This window comes from Micromesistius poutassou, assembly GCF_964030765.1.
Source record: "Micromesistius poutassou genome assembly, chromosome: 3".
Lineage (NCBI taxonomy): Eukaryota > Metazoa > Chordata > Actinopteri > Gadiformes > Gadidae > Micromesistius > Micromesistius poutassou.
Window position 1 is genome coordinate 16,804,118 of NC_140273.1, and position 21,618 is coordinate 16,825,735.

General features: G+C 48.0%; 2 protein-coding genes and 1 pseudogene across 3 annotated transcripts in view; all 3 read left to right on the plus strand.

Annotated features, from left to right (window-relative positions):
- Nucleotides 1-1,728, plus strand: part of LOC311340136 (adhesion G protein-coupled receptor E5-like) — a 9,459-nt pseudogene extending 7,731 nt beyond the window's left edge. Inside the window, exons 14-16 of the transcript XR_014684115.1 lie at nt 226-556; nt 642-740; nt 881-1,728. The product of XR_014684115.1 is annotated as an adhesion G protein-coupled receptor E5-like (transcript). The remainder of the gene's footprint in view (nt 1-225; nt 557-641; nt 741-880) is intronic.
- Nucleotides 1,729-2,378: 650 nt separating this feature from the next.
- Nucleotides 2,379-9,047, plus strand: LOC311340100 (long-chain fatty acid transport protein 1-like; the record flags this gene model as incomplete). Its single annotated transcript, XM_084464964.1, has 13 exons — nt 2,379-2,554; nt 2,944-3,082; nt 3,266-3,521; nt 3,802-3,969; nt 4,535-4,604; nt 4,749-4,840; nt 4,947-5,056; nt 5,820-6,029; nt 6,123-6,249; nt 6,652-6,789; nt 6,990-7,154; nt 7,969-8,115; nt 8,788-9,047. 13 exons carry the CDS (start codon nt 2,379-2,381, stop codon nt 8,943-8,945), a joined length of 1,956 nt encoding a protein of 651 aa, XP_084321090.1. The 3' UTR covers nt 8,946-9,047.
- Nucleotides 9,048-11,297: 2,250 nt separating this feature from the next.
- LOC311340098 (procollagen galactosyltransferase 1-like) lies at nt 11,298-20,329 on the plus strand (the record flags this gene model as incomplete). Its single annotated transcript, XM_084464963.1, has 12 exons — nt 11,298-11,515; nt 12,677-12,787; nt 12,988-13,105; nt 13,305-13,439; nt 13,942-14,146; nt 14,634-14,753; nt 15,010-15,086; nt 15,230-15,336; nt 17,184-17,316; nt 19,066-19,193; nt 19,320-19,526; nt 20,059-20,329. 12 exons carry the CDS (start codon nt 11,298-11,300, stop codon nt 20,327-20,329), a joined length of 1,830 nt encoding a protein of 609 aa, XP_084321089.1.
- Between the last annotated feature and the right edge of the window lie 1,289 nt (nt 20,330-21,618).

Genomic DNA, 21,618 nt, shown 5'->3' on the forward strand with positions numbered 1-21,618 from the left:
ATGGAAAGAATGTGAGTTAAGGAAATATAGAGTTTCTACATTGCCCCAATTCTGTAATCCACAGAGGATGGGGCCTCTCTACTTCCATCACACCGCCTCCTTCTCTCCCTCCCTTTCAACAGACAATGAACTATTTACAAAGATCCAAACCACACCTCTTACTTTTGTCCTCGAAGGATCATCACAATTCTATTTTACCACTGGTTTGATCGTCTATCTGGGCTGATGTCCTTATTCTATCTATCTATCTATCTATCTATCTATCTATCTATCTATCTATCTCACTCCTAACCCTTACAATGTCTTTGTTTTCTCTCTCTCTCTCTCTCTCTCTCTCTCTCTCTCTCTCTCTCTCTCTCTCTCTCTCTCTTCCCCCCCCCCCCACAGAGCCTTCACAGTCACAGCTATAGCCCAGCTGTGTGTGCTGGGCCTGATGTGGCTCTCTGGGGTCTTCCTGTTTAAGGAGGGGGCCTTGGCAGCCGCATACATATTCACCATCCTCAACGGCCTACAGGGGGCGCTGATCTTCCTCATGAACTGTCTGCTGTCAAAGCAGGTAGGACGTGTGTGAGAGCTAGAAATATATTTGATATTTCTTGTACCAATGGCATCTGTTGATGGTGTTCTGCTGCCCCCTACAGGTGAGAGAAGAGTATGCCAAATTATTGTCCTGCGTCTGTCCACAAACCAAGAAGAAGTACTCGGGCTTCAGCAGTACAATCCGATCCAGCCAGTCGCAGGTCAGTTAAACGCTTCTTTGATCACCCTCTCTTCACTAGACGAGAGGGTGTCTCTCAGGAGAAAGGAATATACAATTTAAGTGTGGCTAAAAATAATCACCCTCTCTTTCTCTGTGTTATGAACCCCCCCCCCCCCCCAGGCGTCCCGCAGCGGTCAACCCACAAGCGAATCAAATATATGAAGAATCCTCACACACACACGGCTCCCCCCCCTGTCTGGGGTTTGATTTGGTCTATGAAGTTGTCATTGCAAAGAACGGAGCATCCAAATGGATTTAATTCAGGGACAATAAAAATACAAATGGTACTATTGGTTTAACCAGAACCTAACACGGAGATTTCATAAGCTGTAAGTTTTACGTTGGAAATATATTGTATATTTATTTTAGGAATTCTTTGGACCAAAGCTCTGGGTGAGATTCAAATGATGTAGGCTACGCCCACTATAGGTCATGTCCGTTTTTTCTACTTTGGTTTGAGGAAAGATGGCCCATTATTCAACTCCTTTTATAGAGCCTTTTCTGTACGTTTATATAATGAAGTCCAGTAATTTATAGTAAGTATACATGATGTGTAAAAGTGAAAATGTAGGATCTTCGTCACGTCATTTTGTTGACATTACTTTGGTGAACAAACTACATAAGTAGGGCTGCTATATGCATCGGAAACAAAGTCCAGGCGCTCTGCAGAGGTGAAGCCAATTCAATTCACAATCCAAATGTATATCCACTCTAAGCTGAGCAGTTATTACAATATTGACTGATGATGTTTGGATTAAAGTAAACATACGCCTCAAAAACCGTCTTCACACATTGCTAATACTATTGCACTTTTATTATTTTTAATACCAACAACATTTATTTGAATGTAGCTATGCAAGCTCTGTTCTATTTTTCTACTTGTGGTTATTAGGCCTATTAGGCCTATCATGTGAATATGTGTTTGCTTTACTTTGCTATTGAGTTAAATAAAGAATATTTTCACCTTTTGCACACATTGACTTCCATGGAATTGAGTTATCTAATGTTTGAACGATCCGATCCGGTGTATTCGTTTGGCCTATAATATGCCTCCTGGTTTCACATCGGCCTAATATTATAACGTTTGTATTTAAACCAAAGTTCACAAATAGTAACTACAGAAATATAAATGCTATATGTATAAGGTAAAGATATTAATAGCAATATCTAATAATTGTTACAGTCAAGGTGTAATTGTCTGCTGTTTATTGACACACCTCCCTCTCTCAGGGATAAAATGTGTTATTGGGCGTCACACACTCTGACAACCTCCCCCCCCCCCCCCCGACAGCATTAATTCCGGACCTGCACTCGACCAACTTTCTTTTACAGAGGAATTCCTATTGGGTCTGTGCAACAAATAAAGTGCTTGACTGGAACTGGTAAGTTTACACAATACTAAGCTTGTGTATTGCTTTGTTCATCTTTTATTATTGTGTTTCGAGGGATAGGCCTATCCTACAAAAGTAGAGGAAGACTTTAAAGTGTCCTCACTAGAGTCTCTCATTTCTCTCTTATATTGTACACAAAACCGAAGGTGGCGAACTCCAGTGGTAGTTATATATTTACCGGTGAACATAGACATATTGATGTTTGTAGCTTCAATTTGTTTCTTCAGATGGCTAACGGGGCGCTGAGCTGTCTGTTATTGTGCGTGTGTTCCTTGGGGGTCACATGGCTTTGTTCGCTTCCCTGGGCATGGGGGCTGCTGTCTGGGCTGGCCCTTCACACTGCCTGGGGCCGGCCCGGTCGCTTCCTCTATGTCGCTTGCCGGACCATCAAGAGAGATCTCATGTGAGTATAGTGAACGTAACACGTGTTTGTGTCGATTCGTCCAAAATCCGATTAATCAAAAGCTCTGTTTATTGTTCTGCAGCAGCTACTTGAACCCTGTCATTTATTCGTATATTCTATCATGCAACTATTTTACGCTATTTCTTTATGTTTGTGTATACTTTGTGCCATGTTGACCAGCATGCGTCTTTATTTCCCAATTTGCCCTTTTCTTCGTGCAAATATTCACCGTTATTCACACCACTCTATTCCTATATCCCCTGTTATTCCTCAGGTGTTTCTGTAAATATAGGAGCGGTTATAGTAAGACCTCTCATGCACTTAGTTTCCCTGAGCCTCTGTACCCAACATCCTTGTCATCCATGTCTCCGTCGCCGGTTCCCCTGAAGGTGCCTCGCTGCCATACTGCGGGTGAAGTCCTCCCTGCTCCGCCACCGACGCAACCACAGCTCCATCCCCGCTCTCTTCTCAGCAGTGGTGGCGCTGCGGCCACACAAGCCTGCCCTGATCGACGAAGCCACGGGCGAGGTCAGGGGCTCACCCGGTGACACTGAGACGCCATATCACCATGCATAGAGTGGACACACAGATCGGTGTTGAACCTACTACGGCGTGAACGCCCCTTCATGTGTTTGAATGACAAAGTCAACCGAGTGATTGTGGGAAAATGATTGGAAAGGATGTTTTAACGAATTCCCGTGTCGTCCAAAGGTGTGGAGCTTCACGGATCTGCAGGAGAGGAGTCATGCCGTGGCCCACTGGGCCCTGGAGCAGGGCTGGGTGGAGGGGGACGTGGTGGCCCTGTACCTGGGTAGCTGCCCGCTGCTGGTGTCTCTGTGGCTGGGTCTGGCCATGGTCGGCGTGGAGGCCGCCCTCATCAACCACAACCTGCGGCAGTCCTCGTTGCTGCACTGTGTGGGCGCGGCCCGGCCGCGGGCCATGGTGTACGGGGCAGAGCTCGCGCGCGGTAAGGGTCGGGGATGTGTGTGGCGGGGGGGGCCACCGGAATATCCTGCTTACCTCGAGCAGGAGGGTAGGGCTTTGTGTCAGATGCGTGTCATGGAGGTAGCTGGTATAGAGGTCAGGGCGTCTTACTCAAGAAACCCTGTGAGTGGGTTGTGGACATTGGGAATGGAACCCAGTACCGTGTGATTACTGAGTCTATAGCCACAACATTGTGGTACTATCGTCTTGGTGCATCTTGTGTGGTGGCAGATATTTGATTGGTGATCTATGTTCCCCCCCAGCGGTGTTGGAGGTGAAAGCTTCCTTGGAGGCCTCCATGGGGCTGTTCTGCACAGGGCTGCTGGAGGACCAGCGGGCCAGGTCCAGTTTAGCGGCCCATCACCTGGATCCCATCCTGGCCCGCTCCCCTACAGCTGCACCCCCATACACACTCTGCAAGGGCTTCAATGGTGGGACACTTAGGAGGAGGAGGAATGTGTGCATGTTCACAATATGCACAGACACAGAAACACATACAGACACATAGACACACACACACACACACACACACACACACACACACACACACACACACACACGTAGACACACACACGTAGACACACATGCATAGCATACCAAGCTGTCACTAGAGCCAACTTGTTTGTTATTCTTCTGTTTCATATTACAAAATGTCTCTACTAAAAGACTTGTCTTTACATGCGATTACCCTCATTGGTATGACAATGTTTGTATGGGTGTGTCTGTTTCAAATCAAGCCATTGTAAAACACTCATAGTCATGTCATGTCTTTCACAAGTTTCACAAGTCTTTCACGAGTTTTATTTTGGATGTTTTCCCTCTCTTTCGATTGTGTTTGCCGTCACGTGCGTGTGTCTGCTTGATTCACCACCGTCTGCGTTCCTGCAGGGACATTCTTCTGAGCTCTGCGTGCCAACTATGGAGTATTACTCACAAATGCTTGGCTGCTCACCTTGATTTGTGTTTCCCAACCCCCTGCTGCCTCTGTCCACACAGACAGGTTGTTTCTGATCTACACCTCAGGCACCACAGGGATGCCGAAGGCGGCCATAGTGGTACATAGTCGGTGAGCTGATCATTAACAATCATGAGATTATCATTGATTACCTCCTGGGCTGTGCGCAAGCGATATGCCATGCCGACCCCCCCCCCCCCCAGCCAGCCCTGAATACAACAAGAGCACCATGACCGAGAGACATTTCTGTTACAGATATTACCGTATCGCTGCTTTTGGTTTCCACTCCTTTGGCCTGAGAGGTGATGACGTCATCTATAACTGCCTCCCCCTGTACCATTCTGCAGGTAGGCATGCAGCTCAGAGTCCCCTGTCTTGTCTTGTCTCAAATACGCCATCCTGAACCTGGCGTGTGCGGGTGTGTGTGTGTGTGTGTGTGTGTGTGTGTTTCAGGCAGCATCATGGGAGTCGGACAGTGTTTGTTATTCGGGCTGACCGTTGTCATCAAGAGAAAGTTCTCTGCCAGGTGTTTCTGGGACGACTGTGTCACATATAAATGCACTGTGAGTAAAAACAGGCCTGCATTGATCCCTCCACTTGATCCTAATGCGGTTTGATTATGTATTCACGACTGTATCTGTGGACACCTATTGCTATTGTGGATTTGGGCAGTATTATTAATTACCGGATTGGTAATGCTAATCGCTCAGGCCTCGATTGCACAAAAAGTTCTCAAATTTGTCGGTAAGCAGGTCTCCAAAAGGTTTGTGGCCATCTATCAGATAGGGGGCGCTGTAATACACGGTCAGAGCTTAATGATGAGCCCCTCCGCCTCTGATGGATTTAAAATACTGAAACTTGGTGTACAGGCCTTGTTTTGCATGCTGAACATTTTTACCTCTCGGACCTCTAGGTATAGCTGCGTCTCAGGGTAATATTGTGTACGCCCGTGATTCGCCGCTGGGATAGATGTGTGGGCTGTGAATACCTCTCGTGAATGACCATCGTACTAGTCTGACCATTGTTTATGTTATTGGTGTGTTGGAGTGTGTGTGTGTGTGTGTGTGTGTGTGTGTGTGTGTGTGTGTGTGTGTGTGTGTGTGTGTGTGTGTGTGTGTGTGTGTGTGTGTGTGTGTGTGCGACGTGTGTGTGTGTGTGTGTGTGTGTGTGTGTGTGTGCGCCGTGTATGTGTGTGTGTGTGTGTGTGTGTGTGTGTGTGTGTGCGCGCTGTGTATGTGTGTGTGTGTGTGTGCGCGCTGTGTATGTGTGTGTGTGTGTGTGTGTGTGTGCGCGTGTGTGCACACGCTCACCCACACACTCACTCAGGCGATACAATACATCGGTGAGATCTGCCGCTACCTGCTTGCGCAAGAGGTCCGCCCCGCGGAAGCCAAGCACCAGGTGCGGGTCGCCATCGGCAACGGACTCCGCCCCTCCGTGTGGGAGGAGTTTGTCAAGAGGTTCCGGATCCGCCGGGTCGGCGAGTTCTACGGCGCCACCGAGTGCAACTGTAGCCTCATCAACATTGACGGAAAGGTGCGTTTGTTTTGTCGTTTGTCCATGTGGGTGTACGGGAGAGAAGGAGGCGGGACTTGTGTTCTGACTGGTTGTGATACTGACCGTGACCAGGTGGGGGCCTGTGGTTTTAGCAGTCGCATTCTGCCCAACTTCTACCCCATCCGGCTGGTGAGGGTGCAGGAGGACAGCATGGAGCTGACCAGGAACACACAGGGGCTCTGTGTACCGTGTGCCGCTGGTAGGACACACACGCACACGCACGCGCGCGCACGCACACGCACACACGCACGCACAAGCACACGTACACACACGGACGCATGTACACACACACACACACATGTACATACACATACAAATACACACACACACACGTACACACACACATGCACGCACACATGCATGCATGTACACACACACACACACACACACACACACACACACACACACACACACACACACACACACACACACACACACACACACACACACACAAACTCAAAGGGAAATATTTTGTAAAGCCTATTTTCTATTAATTTGATTTTTTTTGCTAGACGGCCACTTCATGAATGTTTAGATGTGTGTTGTTTGTGCATCCGTATCTCCAGCTCATTCCGACCGTCCGTTGCTTTGTTTGCTCCAGGTCAGCCGGGGGTGCTGGTGGGTCGGATTGACCAGACTGACCCCCTCCGGAAATTCGACGGCTACGTAGACCCGGAGTCTACGGCCCACAAGATAGCTCACAGTGTCTTCACGGCGGGGGACTCCGCATACGTCTCAGGTCTGACACGCACGCTCTTACTCTCGTTTTCCCCAGAGGCACCAAACACTAAGACCACTGTGACGAAATGAGAGAAAGAAAAAAAAAAAAAAAAGTGAAGAAAATTGCATCGGAAAAAAAAAAAACTGTAGGAGGAGGAGGACGATGGTCCGTCGTCACCATGACAACCGCATCCCTCTCACCGCGTCACCGCTCTCCAGGAGACATGCTGGTGATGGACGAGCTGGGCTACATGTACTTCACGGACCGCGGCGGCGACACCTTCCGCTGGCGGGGGGAGAACGTCTCCACCACTGAGCTGGAGGGCGTGCTCAGCGGCCTGCTGGGCCAGGCGGGCGTGGCCGTCTACGGCGTGGCCGTGCCAGGTACAGCCCCCCCCCCCGACGACCTCTGGTCCTCCTCTACCGACGGCAGGGATCAGGGGTTCTGGCAGAGGGGGTTAAACGGCCAACAATGATATCATGTTTTATCATTTTTCTCAGTTTTATCACTTTGGTGGAAGTTTAGATTGACTTCTCTTTTTTTCTCCTCGGCGGACAGAATTGCTTTATTGAGTCATGGGTTGAATTGCTTTTAGAAAGAAAATCGTTGGTGTGATGTGAAGCACACACACACACTCACGCACGTGCATGCGCACGTGCACACGCACACACACACACACAAGACACTCAGAAGTTACTAAAGTGCTGGCTGCTGTAAAATAAGATTGCATAGTGAAGGTCTGACCAGCCAATGAGTGATGAATATAGAGTGACAATTTCCCGTTCCAACTCTAGATGTCCTCGTGCTCAATAATCACACTCTCTGTCACTCAGCCCAGAACTCTCTTTCTAAAGTCAACTTTTCTACCTCACTAAATGGTCGGGTTAACATTAACATTCAAATATAAGTCCGTTCCAGTTGAAATAAGCTACCAACAGCATAGAATAACACACCAGCCTTGAGCCTACTGTTAAGTAACAGGACACTCAGAAAAATGGATTCAGGAAGCCCTAGATCGTACGTTGAAAGTCAGCAAATGCCAGCATGTATTCAGGGTCCTAATGCCGGTGGTGATGTCTTGTGCCTGTGTGCTGTGTTTAAATGTGCGCCCTTGTTTCTCTTTCAAAACAATAACGACTTTCTATCTATCCTCGTCTCTGTGTGTCCCATCCTTCCGTCCGTCCGTCCGGTGGTCAGGTGTGGAGGGTAAAGCCGGCATGGCCGCCATAGCAGACGCAGACAGACAGGTGGACGTGGGGAAGTTCCTGCGTGCCGCGGAGAAAGCCCTGCCCTCGTACGCTCTGCCCGTGTTCCTTCGGCTCACGTCACACATAGACACCACAGGTCTGACTGGAAGACACACATGCACAAGCACACACACACACACACACACGCATGCGTGCACATGCATATGCACAGACACCCACATACGCATGCATACACACACACACACGCATGCACACACACACACACACACACACACACACACACACACACACACACACACACACACACACACACAGATAGACAAGCATATACACACATATACACGCATGCACTCCCACACTCATGTACACACATGCACACACTCATACACACATGCATACGGGCATACACACACACACACCCACACACACACACATGCACACACATGGCCATCAGTCTGGCCTTTGCCGGGTACTATTGATTTCCAAATATGGAAAAGCCTTCTGTTGTCCAAATATCAAACCGTTTTAATGTTGCACTGTCCTTGGGCGCAGCCATTAATTCGGCAGACTGTCAAAACTTGTTGGTCCTGAAATGAAACTCCCTCCCCTTAGCAGTTATTGGTCCTATCATTTTATAATTTTCGGGAAAGGCTCAAGGCCAGACCGATCAGCAGAGACACAAGGGTATGAACTCGTAAGATCTGGTCTCACACAGCTACACGCATGTACCAATTATGTGATATAATATGATATTAAAAAAAGACGTTCAAAAAATTGCTGCTCTTTTTTGTGCTCTTTCTGTCCTCAGGCACCTTCAAGATTCTGAAGATGAGACTCCGACAGGAAGGATACGATCCTGGGCTCTCCGCCGATCCCATCTACTGTCTCAATAGCCGGGTGGGCTGCTATGAGGCTCTGTCACCACGACGATACTGTGACATCACTGAGGGCAGGGCGCGTCTGTAGGACAGAGGAAGACGGCAGCGTCGACCCGTGTTTAAAAAGAGAAGCGAGCCCGGTCCCAATACGAGGCCCCGGGACGTGTGGAGATTGTTCTGGTATTGAAATAACAGAAAAGTGGCATTTAACGACTTAAGATTAGTCGTGATTTCAGACCAGTAGAGATTTATTGTAGTTGCTTCATTGCAGTACAGATGCATGCATTTTGATTAGTCGTCCTTAACAAAGGGTACATCAATGCTGAATGTGTGTTTGTGTGTGTGCGAAATCATTAGTATGGGAGAGATTTATTTTTGCATGTGGCCGTGAACATACATCAAGTCGCTGCTCCGGGCAAGGTTGTTGTAATGCAAGACCATTGTTGCAGCTGACACGTAGAGAGGCCTTGTAGACCACACCTCGCCCTTGCTTCGTCTACAGGGGATAGAGTATACCTTGCATCATGTGTGCATGATTTTGCTTTGGGTGCACATGGGCTGACAGGAGCTGAGGATTGTGACGGTCTGCTGAAGCAGATGTCCTCAGGCATCGCACAGGCCACACACACACACACACACACACACACACACACACACACACACACACACACACACACAGGCCACACACACACACACACACACACACACTGCTGTGAGTCTGCTGCAACAGCACACACTACTGTCTTCGTGTACACCGTTTTTTCTCCTCCTCGCTTTGTGTTGGCTGAGGTTGCAGACACTCCTTCCTGTTGTCATTTTCTAGATAAACAAAGGGAAAATGACACAACGCATTCATCATACTGTCCAACACACACTGCTACTGTTGTATTCTGTACAGCAGAATGCAGTACCAAGTCAGAAGATTGCAGTTGCAATATATATTTCTCAATTCAGCCTAAATATCTTGTGTGTAAATATAGCAGCCTGACTTTTGAATGTATTCTTCAGACCATTAAGGCATTGATATATCCTCAATTATCATTCAGGCTTATAACAAACTATTGACATATTTTGGTAATTTCATGGCAAAGTCTGCGTGTTTAACACAAACTGTGGCATAAAATTCATACATGAGTCACCACAGAATTGGAACATTTAAAAACGCATTTGGGACACATTCAAAGACCAACGGATATGAAGGCCTGGCCCGCAGTCAGACCGGCTGGCATGGATTATAGCGGAATATGGGCTCTACATCGGAACACAAAGACCTGTTTCAACTCAAAGGATTCCTCCTGTGTCTATGGATTCCATCTGGTGGTGAAGCAGTATTCTCCGCTCTGTCAACAGAGAACAACTCTTCCTCAACGTGACAACATTTGCTGCCCGCTTAGGAGCATTAGCAGATGCCAACTATCTGAGCCTTTGCCAGAATTTTGTAAATCAGGTTTCCAACTGACCAAAACACTGACAACCATTTGGGATGTACTTTCAGTAACAGCGGAAATATGTTAATGTTTAGGAATAAATAATAAGCATTTGTTTTGATTATCAGTGTCCATTAAAAAATAATTAATGACATGAATTAATTAACCAAATGGTTGGTTTAACCCCATTATTAAATCACTCCCTCACAGGCCAACATTATCATTAACTGCAGTTCTGGTATTTTATTCATTATTTTATTATTAATTATTATTTTATTTTTTTTACCAGAGTCCGTGCCCATAGCCCTCTGGTATCCATACAACTAAAGTAAAAAGGACAAATGGGCTAATCAAACAAATGTAAACGCTTAAGCGCTTGCAGGTGCATCCAGCTGTGCAGTGGTTAACCTCTATGGATGTCATCCGCCTCAGGGAGGGCACCATGCAGTGTACGGAGTGCTGACATGGGTTTCACTATATATATATATATATATATATTTTCCCCAATTCCCCACCGGACGGCCTGAAGGTATAAAAAACGCGAAACGCTTGACTTAGTTAATGATACTTGATAGCACTAGTTTTTTTTATCATCACATGCCTGGCTATGCGCCATGCATGGCTGCTGTCCCAGTTGTTTTTCTAGCAGATTCCAGCGGACAGCGTAGTGTAAGAGGGCGTGGCTTTTTAAAAAAAAGGGAATGTCGGCAGTGCACTGAATTACACCGACAATTCATTCGACAGGCACAATTCTAAAGTATGCTGTAATATACTAGTTAACCATTACCACGTATACCTTTATATGCGCCCGCAGCATAGCGTGTAACCTAAACCGTTCACATCTAACGTGACCCTGCGGTCCCGTTGAATCTCCCATATCCCTTTAAATCGCCGTCTACGCGCTTGTCGTCTATGAGGTCAGCATAACAAATAAAGGAAACGGTCCCATCATCCACATCCCGTGTACATTGCACTATCTGCTGCTGTGCCTTGTCAGAACTCTGATTCCTGCCATGCACCGGGTCGACTTACTTTTGCCTCTACTACTGCCCATTCTTCTTTCGGGGTCGAGCCGGGGATATTTCCCCGAGGAGCGGTGGAGCCCCGAGTCCCCGCTCCTCGCTCCCCGGGTTCTCATAGCGCTGGTCTGCCGCAACTCGGGACACTCACTGCCTCTCGTCCTGGGGACAGTTGAGCGTCTGAACTACCCGAAGGACCGGATTGCTCTTTGGTGAGTGAGAAAATATTTGTATATATTTTATATTTTGTATTCCCCCCCCAACAAGTGGTTCTGACAGTGTAAATGTAGGTAGCCTATTATGTAATGTATTACATTTTTGGGGGTCTAGATTTCTGATGTGTGGGAAGAAGAACAGAAGATATTTGATTTAGATTAATCAAATCTTTTTTCTGTCTAAGACTTTGCTTAAGTGTACTATTTTAAAGGTCTTATTCCAGAAGGGGTTTGTAGTGAGTTGACATTTGGAGAGGTTAGTTTAATCTCATTTATCATTCAAACACCTGTGTGTGTGTGTGTGTGTGTGTGTGTGTGTGTGTGTGTGTGTGTGTGTGTGTGTGTGTCTGGTGAGGGAGTTTCAGCTGGGTTTTTGTTGAAACATGTAAACTCTCTGGGCACTGTTCCTATAGGATTACTGAAGTTCATTGATTTGTCCATAAATCTGCACATAGTTCCCTACTGGCTCCTCCCACCAGGCAGCAGTTAATTCCGAAGTTAATTACAGAAATGAAAAAGGAACATCACAATGGAGCACAAAACAGACTAATAACATTAAGATACAAGATACATATATGGCTGGCTATTGGCATCGGGAGAAGGAATAAAGAATAAAAGAAAGTAAACTAAATATGATGGTGCGATATGTATATTCCCCTGTCTTTTCCTATGCCTGTTATTATACAATTATAAATACAACTTTCCGTGCATTATACATTATACAAAGTCTTTAGTGCACAGTTTGTTTGTTTTTGTGATACATGTGGCTGTACTTTGAAACAGCTTGAAATAAAAGGCTGTTCTTAAGTCATCTCTCTTTCTCTTTCCCTCAGCCTCTCTTCCTCTCTCCATCACATGGTATTTATCTATATACACTGGCAGAGCTCCTATGATGACACAGACAACAGACTACTGTCAATTTCGCACATTCACATCATGTTTGTTAAGTTCCGGTCTGTCTGCACTATGTCATCTATTGACTCAATCAGAGGAATTCACACGTCTTCTGTGTACTCGATTACCTGTGATATTTTAGCTCTGTTTCTGTTGACCTGCATAATACCATCAGTTGGTTCATCTATATTGTAACCCCCCCGCCGCCCCTCGCTCTCTCTCTCTCCTCTCTTCCTCTCACTCGCCCTCTCTCTCCCCCCGCAGGGTGGCGACGGACCACAACACAGACAACACCAGCGCCCTGCTGGAGGACTGGCTCGTCCAGGTGCAGAATCTCTACCACTATGTGGAGTGGAGACCCCAAGAAGTCCCCAGGTGTGTGTGTGTGTGTGTGTGTGTGTGTGTGTGTGGGGGGGGGGGTACAAAATATGCAGCTTCACAATAATAACAGTATTTGTTGGATTTGTGTGTGTCAGTGAGAGAGTTACAGTGGGAGATGGAGAGTGAGAGCGAGGGAGTGAGCATCATGTAACATAACAGTATTGTGCGTGTTTGTGTGTGTGTGTGTCTTTAAGGGAATACGGCGAGGAGGCGGGGCCTAAGCACTGGACCGGCGCTCGTTACGAGCACGTGTTGAAGCTTCGTCAGGCTGCCCTGGACGCGGCCCGTGAGATATGGGCCGACTACTTCCTGGTACCCCCCCCCCCACTTCTCACTAAAACTATCGCCGCCGCCGCTGTTCTGAGTTCATTAATGTCGGCCGTTTGTCAAGGAAAACCCAAGCCCTCCTCTGTGTTATCAGTCACTGATTGGGGCTGGTGGTTCATCACCACAGCAGAGGTACGTGTAACGTCACACGCGTGCGCTCATCGAATGCCCCGCCTGGTTTCAGCTGCTGGACTGCGACAACCTCCTCACGAACCAGGACGTACTGCAGCTGCTGATGCGGGAGAACCAGACCGCCGTCGCTCCAATGCTGGAGTCCAGAGCGGCCTACTCCAACTTCTGGTGCGGCATGACCTCCCAGGTAGCGATCCGCTGGCTGTGGAGGGCGGCTTCTTCCTTCCACATACGCCGCGTGTCCCCCCCCCTGGCCCATATGTGACGCGTCCTCAGCCCGGACTTTCCTCTCTGTTTCAGTGGGGAAGTGAAAATCAATCGGGTTGAAATATCATCATCATCATCAAGTGATATCCAGCCCTACTGATAATCAACAATTGTATAGCCCTGATGAAAACACGTCTAATGTAGTTGGTCCCTTTTTGAATGACCAAAAAAAGGCACAAAGGTGATCATAAAATGGAGAGTTGAATCTGGTACATTTACCTCCCCCCTCCTCACACTTTACATGCACAACCCTCCAAATAACATTTGTTGATTAATTCCTATTCCAGCTCCAGTATCGGTTGTTTTTATACAACAGAATGGTTCCCCCGGGGAAGGTCCTCAGATGAGGGGTAATTCGTGTGTGTGTGTGTGTGTGTGTGTGTGTGCGTGCGTGTGTGTGCGTGTGTGTGTGGTTCCTTCAGGGCTACTACAGGCGGACCCCCGCCTACATGCCGGTGCGCCGGCGGGAGCGGCGGGGCTGCTTCGCCGTGCCCATGGTGCACTCCACCTTCCTGCTGGACCTCCGCAAGGTGGCCTCCCGCCGCCTGGCCTTCTACCCCCCCCACCCCGAGTACGCCTGGGCCCTGGACGACGTCATCGTCTTCGCCTTCTCAGCACGCAGCGCAGGTGGGTGAGTCTGAGAGTGTGTGTGTGTGTGTGTGAGAGAGAGAGAGAGAGAGAGAGGGCTACTTCTGAGGGAGGAGTGTGTGTGTGTGTGTGAAGGTGGGTAGATTAGTAGGAAGGTATGTGTGTGTGTTGGTAGGAATGTGTGTGTGTGTGTGTGTGTGTGTGTGTGTGTGTGTGTGTGTGCGTGCGTGTGTGTTCATAGGAAGGTATGTGTGTGTTATGTTTGGTATCCCTTATATGTTATAACAGGGCGTGGTTCTCCTCCTGTCAGGGGTCCAGATGTACGTGTGTCTGTTATAACAGGGCGCGGTTCTCCTCCTGTCAGGGGTCCAGATGTACGTGTGTCTGTTATAACAGGGCGCGGTTCTCCTCCTGTCAGGGGTCCAGATGTACGTGTGTCTGTTATAACAGGGCGCGGTTCTCCTCCTGTCAGGGGTCCAGATGTACGTGTGTCTGTTATAACAGGGCGCGGTTCTCCTCCTGTCAGGGGTCCAGATGTACGTGTGCAACCGGCAGACGTACGGCTACCTCCCCGTTCCCCTGCGCTCCCACAGCTCCCTGCAGGACGAGGCAGACAGCTTCCTGCACACTCAGCTGGAGGCCTCCGGTGAGCCGTGGGGCCGGACCCCCCCCCCCCCCCCCCCGCTGGCCTCAGCTTCACCTCCTACCTCGTGTGGTGGGATGTGACAACCGTGCATCCTGATTGGTGACATCATGACACGTGTTATTTTATTGTGTGTGCGTGTGTGCGTTCATGTCTCTCTCTCTCTGTCTGTCTGTCTGTCTGTCTGTCTCTCCGTTCGTCTCTCTCTCTCTCTCTCTCTCTCTCTCTCTCTCTCTCTCTCTCTCTCTCTCTCTGCCAGTGAACCGTCCTCCACTGGAGCCGTCCGTCTACCTCTCTGTGCCCCCCAAGCGGCCTGACAAGCTGGGCTTTGACGAGGTTCATCAAACACCCACGCACATTCACAAACACACCCTCATGCACGTTTACCCATGTCCAGCAGCGTTGTTTCATAACTTACACGCGTCCTGCAGGGTTGTTTAACACCGCGTGTGTGTGTGTGTGTGTGTGTGTGTGTTCAGGTGTTCATGATCAACCTGCAGCGTCGGGCCGACCGGCGCCAGCGCATGTTGAGAGCGCTCTATGAGCAGGAACTCACCTGTAAGGTCATTTCCGCCGTGGATGGCAAGTAGGTTTTCCTCTCTGCACTGTGAGCCCACTTGTGTAATCTGAAGGGCCGCCCCCGACAAAGAATGTCCTTAGTCGCCTAAAGAGTGTAGTGTTAAATCTGAACCGCTGGTGTATGTTGTTTTTATATTTAGTTCTAGTTAATATCAGGGATGCCAGAAATACCCTAAAAGTGCATTTGAATACACATGGCCGCAATCTCAACGAGCATGCCTTCGCTTTTGTATTTATTCTTCAACTTTCATACATTTTTAATTTGTGTTTTGAGTCTATGTGCATCACAACTAGCCTGGCTATTGCCAGACCAAGCTCAACCGTAGACTGAGCTTGATGAAGCTGCTGTCATTTTCTTCAGCACAAGAGGCGTGATCAACGGGCGGAGTTAAATTGACTGTACGCAATTGGCTGTTTGCCGTCGCTTCCCTGACGTCATTGTGTCAAACAAGCCAATAGCGCGCCAGGGGGAAAAGCCAGCTTGGTGATTGGCTCCCGCAAAAACGTATCGAAACTAGAAAGAACTGTATTGCTCTTCTCCCGACCCTTCTGCAGGGCGAACTCAAATCGCCGGCAGAATGGGCGGGGCTACCCGGTCTACATCACAGCCGCACCACAGCTTCATTTGACCTGCTTCTATTGTTGAAGAGCTAGCGGGACTCATTTCTAAACAGTGATTTTAATGCTCTATCGGAGTAGTTTTGGGTAGTTTGTATTTCGCCTGTTGTGCGGCGATATTGATCAAACGATGAGAGGAGTGAGGCTACCCGACCGTCTCCTGGACAGGTGACCACCACAAGACATACAGGACTCATAGCGGTGATCGCATCTTCAGTAGTAACTTAACTCTCAAACTACATAAGCTGCTTTGAGAGAAATCGTTCCTTAAGTACACAACCACAAAGCCGCGCTATGTTGGTTATTTCACTACATTTCACGTGTTTTTTACATTATTGTAAAACCGGTGGACGAGGGACTCCCTCTACCCGGCCAGCCCTTAAGCGTTGGCCAATCAAACCTATTTTACTTTCAACAATGAAACCTGGGGAGACTTGAATAACAAGGAAAGCCTGTGCATCTCACAACAAATCTTTAGGTTACTGGACTAACACAAACCTTCCTATGCTAGGAGCCCTGCGACTATGAGGGCTCATTCATTTCCAGTGAGGCCTTTTTCACACTCAAAACTAAGAAACACAACGGGAGAAAGTCTGTTTGTCGATCGTGACAAGAAGAGACACTAGAGCAAGCACCTAGCTGGCATGTTTGTCCCTTTGTAGATCGATATTATCACATATAATGTGTTTCACATAATCGTTTCGAATAGTTCATTGGAAATACATTGAATTGGACTTGTAAATCATGTTAGACATATGATTTAGGACTGTTAATTATCTCGGATTTTCATGTATTTCTGCAATATTTTTATGGGCTACAGGTGTTGATGTCGAGGCCTGTTTCAACAGTGCGAGTGCGAAGGGAGGAATTTACCGGCAATCATTTCCCACTACAGCCTGGGGTTCACTGCTAAATACCACCAGGTCTTTTGGTAGCGAGGGAAAAGGGCTTTCACAGCATAAACTTGAATTTCATCACGCCTGCACCCGCCCAGAATATTTCCGGGCCATATTACGACTTGCTATTTGTAAGTTCTGTTTGATAGGGGTTTAACTTTAAGTACAGGTAAGAATAGTTTAGTTAAGTTACGAATATATTTAGAAATAGTAGAAGTAATGACACTCTCTTTCACAGATGAAAAAACAGGCCATCTCGTTCACGGCGTCCTTCAGGCACTTTTATGATAATGGTCCACGTTCACACTCCATTCCTTTTTCCTTCTCCATCGTGTTGCAGGGCACTGAACACCAGCGACATAGAGGCCATGGGTGTCCAGATGCTGCCCGGCTACAAAGACCCCTACCATGGACGCTCTCTCACTAAGGGCGAGCTGGGCTGTTTTCTCTCCCACTACAACACCTGGAAGGAGGTCAGAGAGCCACCTCCAGTCCCAGACCTAGTCCTAAGCCCAGGCTGAACTTGCTTATTGCCAAGGCTTGGCTCAGAATACACAAGTAGTGTAAGCATGGTGCTGGCCCCTGATTTAATGTTGTTAATCCTCTTTTGAGGGTAAAAAAACAAAACTATTGGCAAGACCCGGGTTCTTCTTTTAAGATATGGTGATCAAATTTGAAATATATTAGGTTTTTATTTTATGATGAAACTACCTTAAATCACAATATATGTGTAATGGTATGTAATATTCTCCTATCAGCCAGCATTAGTTCAGAGATTTGACCAGTTTGTTAAGACCCAAATGTTAACCCCAAATGTTAATCAGCCACGATATTTGTTCAACTGCCCCGCTCCTCGCAGTGTCGACACCTTCCCAAATTGGGCAGTTGGCGATTAATTCACATCCACTATATTTTAAACAAGCGATTAGCTGTCTCCCATTGCACAACCCAGGTGAGTGCATAACATAGGAGCTGCCCTGGCTCAGTAGTTTTCACCAATAGTGCCCACAAATGTACAAATCCACAGGATCAAGTTTTGAATCTGGGTTTATTGCCACTGTGCATGCTCATGGACTTAAAGACTTAGTGGCGGACTTAGAGGCTTAGTAGCATCTTAGAGAATCTTTTCACAGCAATTATTATTATTATGTGTTTTTGCTATCATTAACGCCTCTGTGATCGTGCTGATGTTCTAACAACTTGTTACAGTAATATTATGGTAATTGTATTATAATTGTCACGATTTAACAATCTGAATGATACTCATGAACACATTGTGTGTTTACACGTTGATGCTGGTGTAGAGGGCTGCATTGACATGTTTCAAAATAGACGTACAGTCTATTGTGTGGTTCTTCGTGTGGAAGAGACAGCTCAGTGTAGTAGCTGTCATCTGTCAGAGTGGGAGCGTATCCTTTCGTGCTAAAAGTCGAGCAGAGGGTTAGGCTTTGCAGTTAGAAGTCTGAGCATAGCTAGTGGCTGTGTTCTAGGCAGCGTGATGATGCTGAATTCTGAGTGCGGAGCAACATTTCAATAAGTGGCGAGGGTAAGTGTAGGAGGGCGTGTTTTATAAACTGATTGGAAGGTAGCCTAAGTGGTCTGCGTTTACGCGCCGCTGCGCCTTCTCATGGACGCAGAGACTGAGAGGCCAGCAAATATGACTCCTGAATGTGAAATATCCCGGTCATGAGCACGGTGGTGAAGTCATGATACATTTTTGTCCAGAAGTGAATGCTTAAGACTTCACCCTCACGACCTCCTGAAATGTTTTATTCTGTGTCTCTGTGTTGGCAAGCACGTGCAGTGACGTGGAAACACAATCAAAACTCGTGGATTTGTCCATTAGTGGGCACTGATAGAGAAAAATACCTAGCCAGCATAGTCCGTGCGCCCAGGGGAGCAGCGAGGGGAGCAGCTAAAATCATGGCTTATTTTCATACTCTTTCATTCTCTTTCATACTACCTGGGTTCATAGCGAAGCGGCCAAAGTCTTTACTCAGTAATGTTTTATAATGATTTAATGAGGACTTGCAAAAATGAATCCTTGTGGTTTGAAAAAAAACGGAATATGTCAAGATTGCTCTCCCTTTATTGTATGACCGCTGTGTGCGTGTGTGTGTGTGTGTGTGTGTGTGTGTGTGTGCGTGTGTGTGCGTGTGCGCGTGTGCATGTGCGTGTGTGTGTGTGTGTGTTTGACACGGTGTGCTGATTCCATCGTGCAGATCTCAGAGCGTGGTCTGCAGAGCTCTCTGGTCCTAGAGGACGACCTGCGCTTCGAGGTGTTCTTCAAACGCCGTCTGAGCAACCTGCTGCAGGAGGTGACCGCCCACGGACTGGACTGGGACCTGATGTGAGTGCTGTCGGCCATGTTGCGGCGTGTGTGTGTGTGTGTGTGTGTGTGTGTGTGTTCGGGGGTTCCTATTCCTCTCTCTCTGACCCCGCCGACTGTTGTTTTGTGGATTTGGTCTTTGTGAAGTTACATCGGGCGGAAGAGGATGCAGGTGGACCGCCGGGAAACGGCCGTTCCCGAGATACACAATCTGGTGGAGGCCGACTACTCCTATTGGACGCTGGGCTACATGATGTCCTTGCGAGGCGCGCGCAAACTGCTCCGGGCCGAGCCTCTGAGTAAGATGCTCCCGGTCGACGAGTTCCTTCCCGTCATGTACGACAAGCACCCGGTGTGAGTACGTCCTCTCTCCGCTCTGCCTCGGGGCCCGAGTCTCCTGAACTCGCACCACTGTTGATCAGCTGATCACGTTTTTAACCTCTCCATGCTGAGCTCCCACGTTACCGTCATTACGACTTGATGATTTCATGTGACAATTTGTCAACGGTGAATGTACTGGACAGTATTATGCAGACAGAGAATAATGCAGTATAGTGGAAAGTGCGTCACGCATCACCGCTGCACAGTTACCACAGTAACAGACGGTATTGTAGCAATTGCTGCCGCAACAACAAAGAGAATCCTGTCTTGAAAGACAAAAAGCAATACGGCAGCTTTTAAAGTGCCGTTTTGCCACATGGCACTGGTCGCAGACAGAGACACATGCTGGCATAATTTGTCTTGTCATTAAGAGTTGACCACACAGCTTTTAGAGGGTGTAGGTCTGATGGTGCTCTCTCTCTCTCTCTCTCTCTCTCTCTCTCTCTCTCTCTCTCTCTCTCTCTCTCTCTCTCTCTCTCTCTCTCTCTCCCTCCCTCCCCCCCAGCTCTGCCTACATGTCCCACTTCGAGCAGCGGGACCTGCGTGCCTTCTCGGCCGAGCCCCTGCTGGTCTACCCCACCCACTATACGGGCGAGGCGGGCTACGTCAGCGACACGGAGACCTCGGTGGTCTGGGACAACGAGACGCTCCACACCGACTGGGACCGCGCCCGCTCCAGGAAGACCCAGGAGCAGGCGGAGCTCAGCTCCGACGCACAGAACTCGGACGTGCTGCAGTCGGACCTGGACAACTGGAGTGCCAAGGAGGAGCTGTGAGGAGGAGGAGGAGCTGTGAGGAGGAGCTGTGAGGAGGAGGAGATGTGAGGAGGAGGAACTGTGAGGAGGAGGAGGAGATGTGAGGAGGAGGAGCTGTGAGGAGGAGGAGGAGCTGTGAGGAGGAGGAGGAGCTGTGAGGAGGAGGAGCTGTGAGGAGGAGGAGGAGCTGTGAGGAGGAGGAGGAGCTGTGAGGAGGAGGAGCTGTGAGGAGGAAGAACTGTAAGGAGGAGGGGCTGTGAGGAGGAGGGGCTGTGAGGAGGAGGGGCTGTGAGGAGGAGGAGGTGCTGTGAGGAGGAGGAGGAGGAGGAGCTGTGAGGAAGAGGAGGAGATGTGAGGAGGAGGAGGGGTTGTGAGGAGGAGGAGGAGCTGTGAGGAGGAGGAGGAGGAGGAGGAGGAGCTGTGAGGAGGAGGAGGGGTTGTGAGGAGGAGGAGGAGCTGTGAGGAGGAGGAGGGGTTGTGAGGAGGAGGAGGAGCTGTGAGGAGGAGGAGGAGGAGCTGTGAGGAGGAGGAGGAGGAGCTGTGAGGAGGAGGAGGAGATGTGAGGAGGAGGAGGAGGTGCTGTGAGGAGGAGGAGGAGCTGTGAGGAGGAGTAGGAGCTGTGAGGAGGAGGAGGAGGCGAACTGAGTGTGACTGTTTGAAATGAACATGAGGAGGAGAACAAGGAGGTGTTAAATCAATGTGATAGCAGTTTTGAATGTAGAATAGTCTATGTATTTACAAATCTACAAACTATGCAGAACAAATATGGGCAGCAAAGGAGTAGGGGAGGATAAATAAGGGACTTTTGACAGGGGTAAATACATTTTTGTATCCCCATATAAATCTCAGCATGTTATTAATTTGGTAGTTCAGTCATCTCCAGACTAGAATCAGCCAGAATGCAATGTATTTCTTTCCCTTTTTGTCCTTTTTTTTTTTTGCAAATCTGGCCCAGTGAACATTTGTTCTTATTGTTAGTTCATGTTCATCTTGCCGATAATTCCTTATCGTTTAACTAAACAGTCAATCAAATCCCCACCATCCTTTGGAAGCCCACATTTGTAATGAATAAAACAGAATAATATATAATAATTACTTGTTTAAATGTAACCAACTGCCCAAGCCCAAGAATAGAAAGATTGGCTAGAAACACAAACATTTTGAATGCAATAGTGAGCATTAAAGTATTAAAGTCCCTAAATCAACAGTAATACAAACAATTTCCTTTCCTGCACAATTTTGCATATAGTTGGTCAATTTGATTTAACTCGGCTTTATTGTATTGTATGACTTGATTTGTGCCTTTTTGC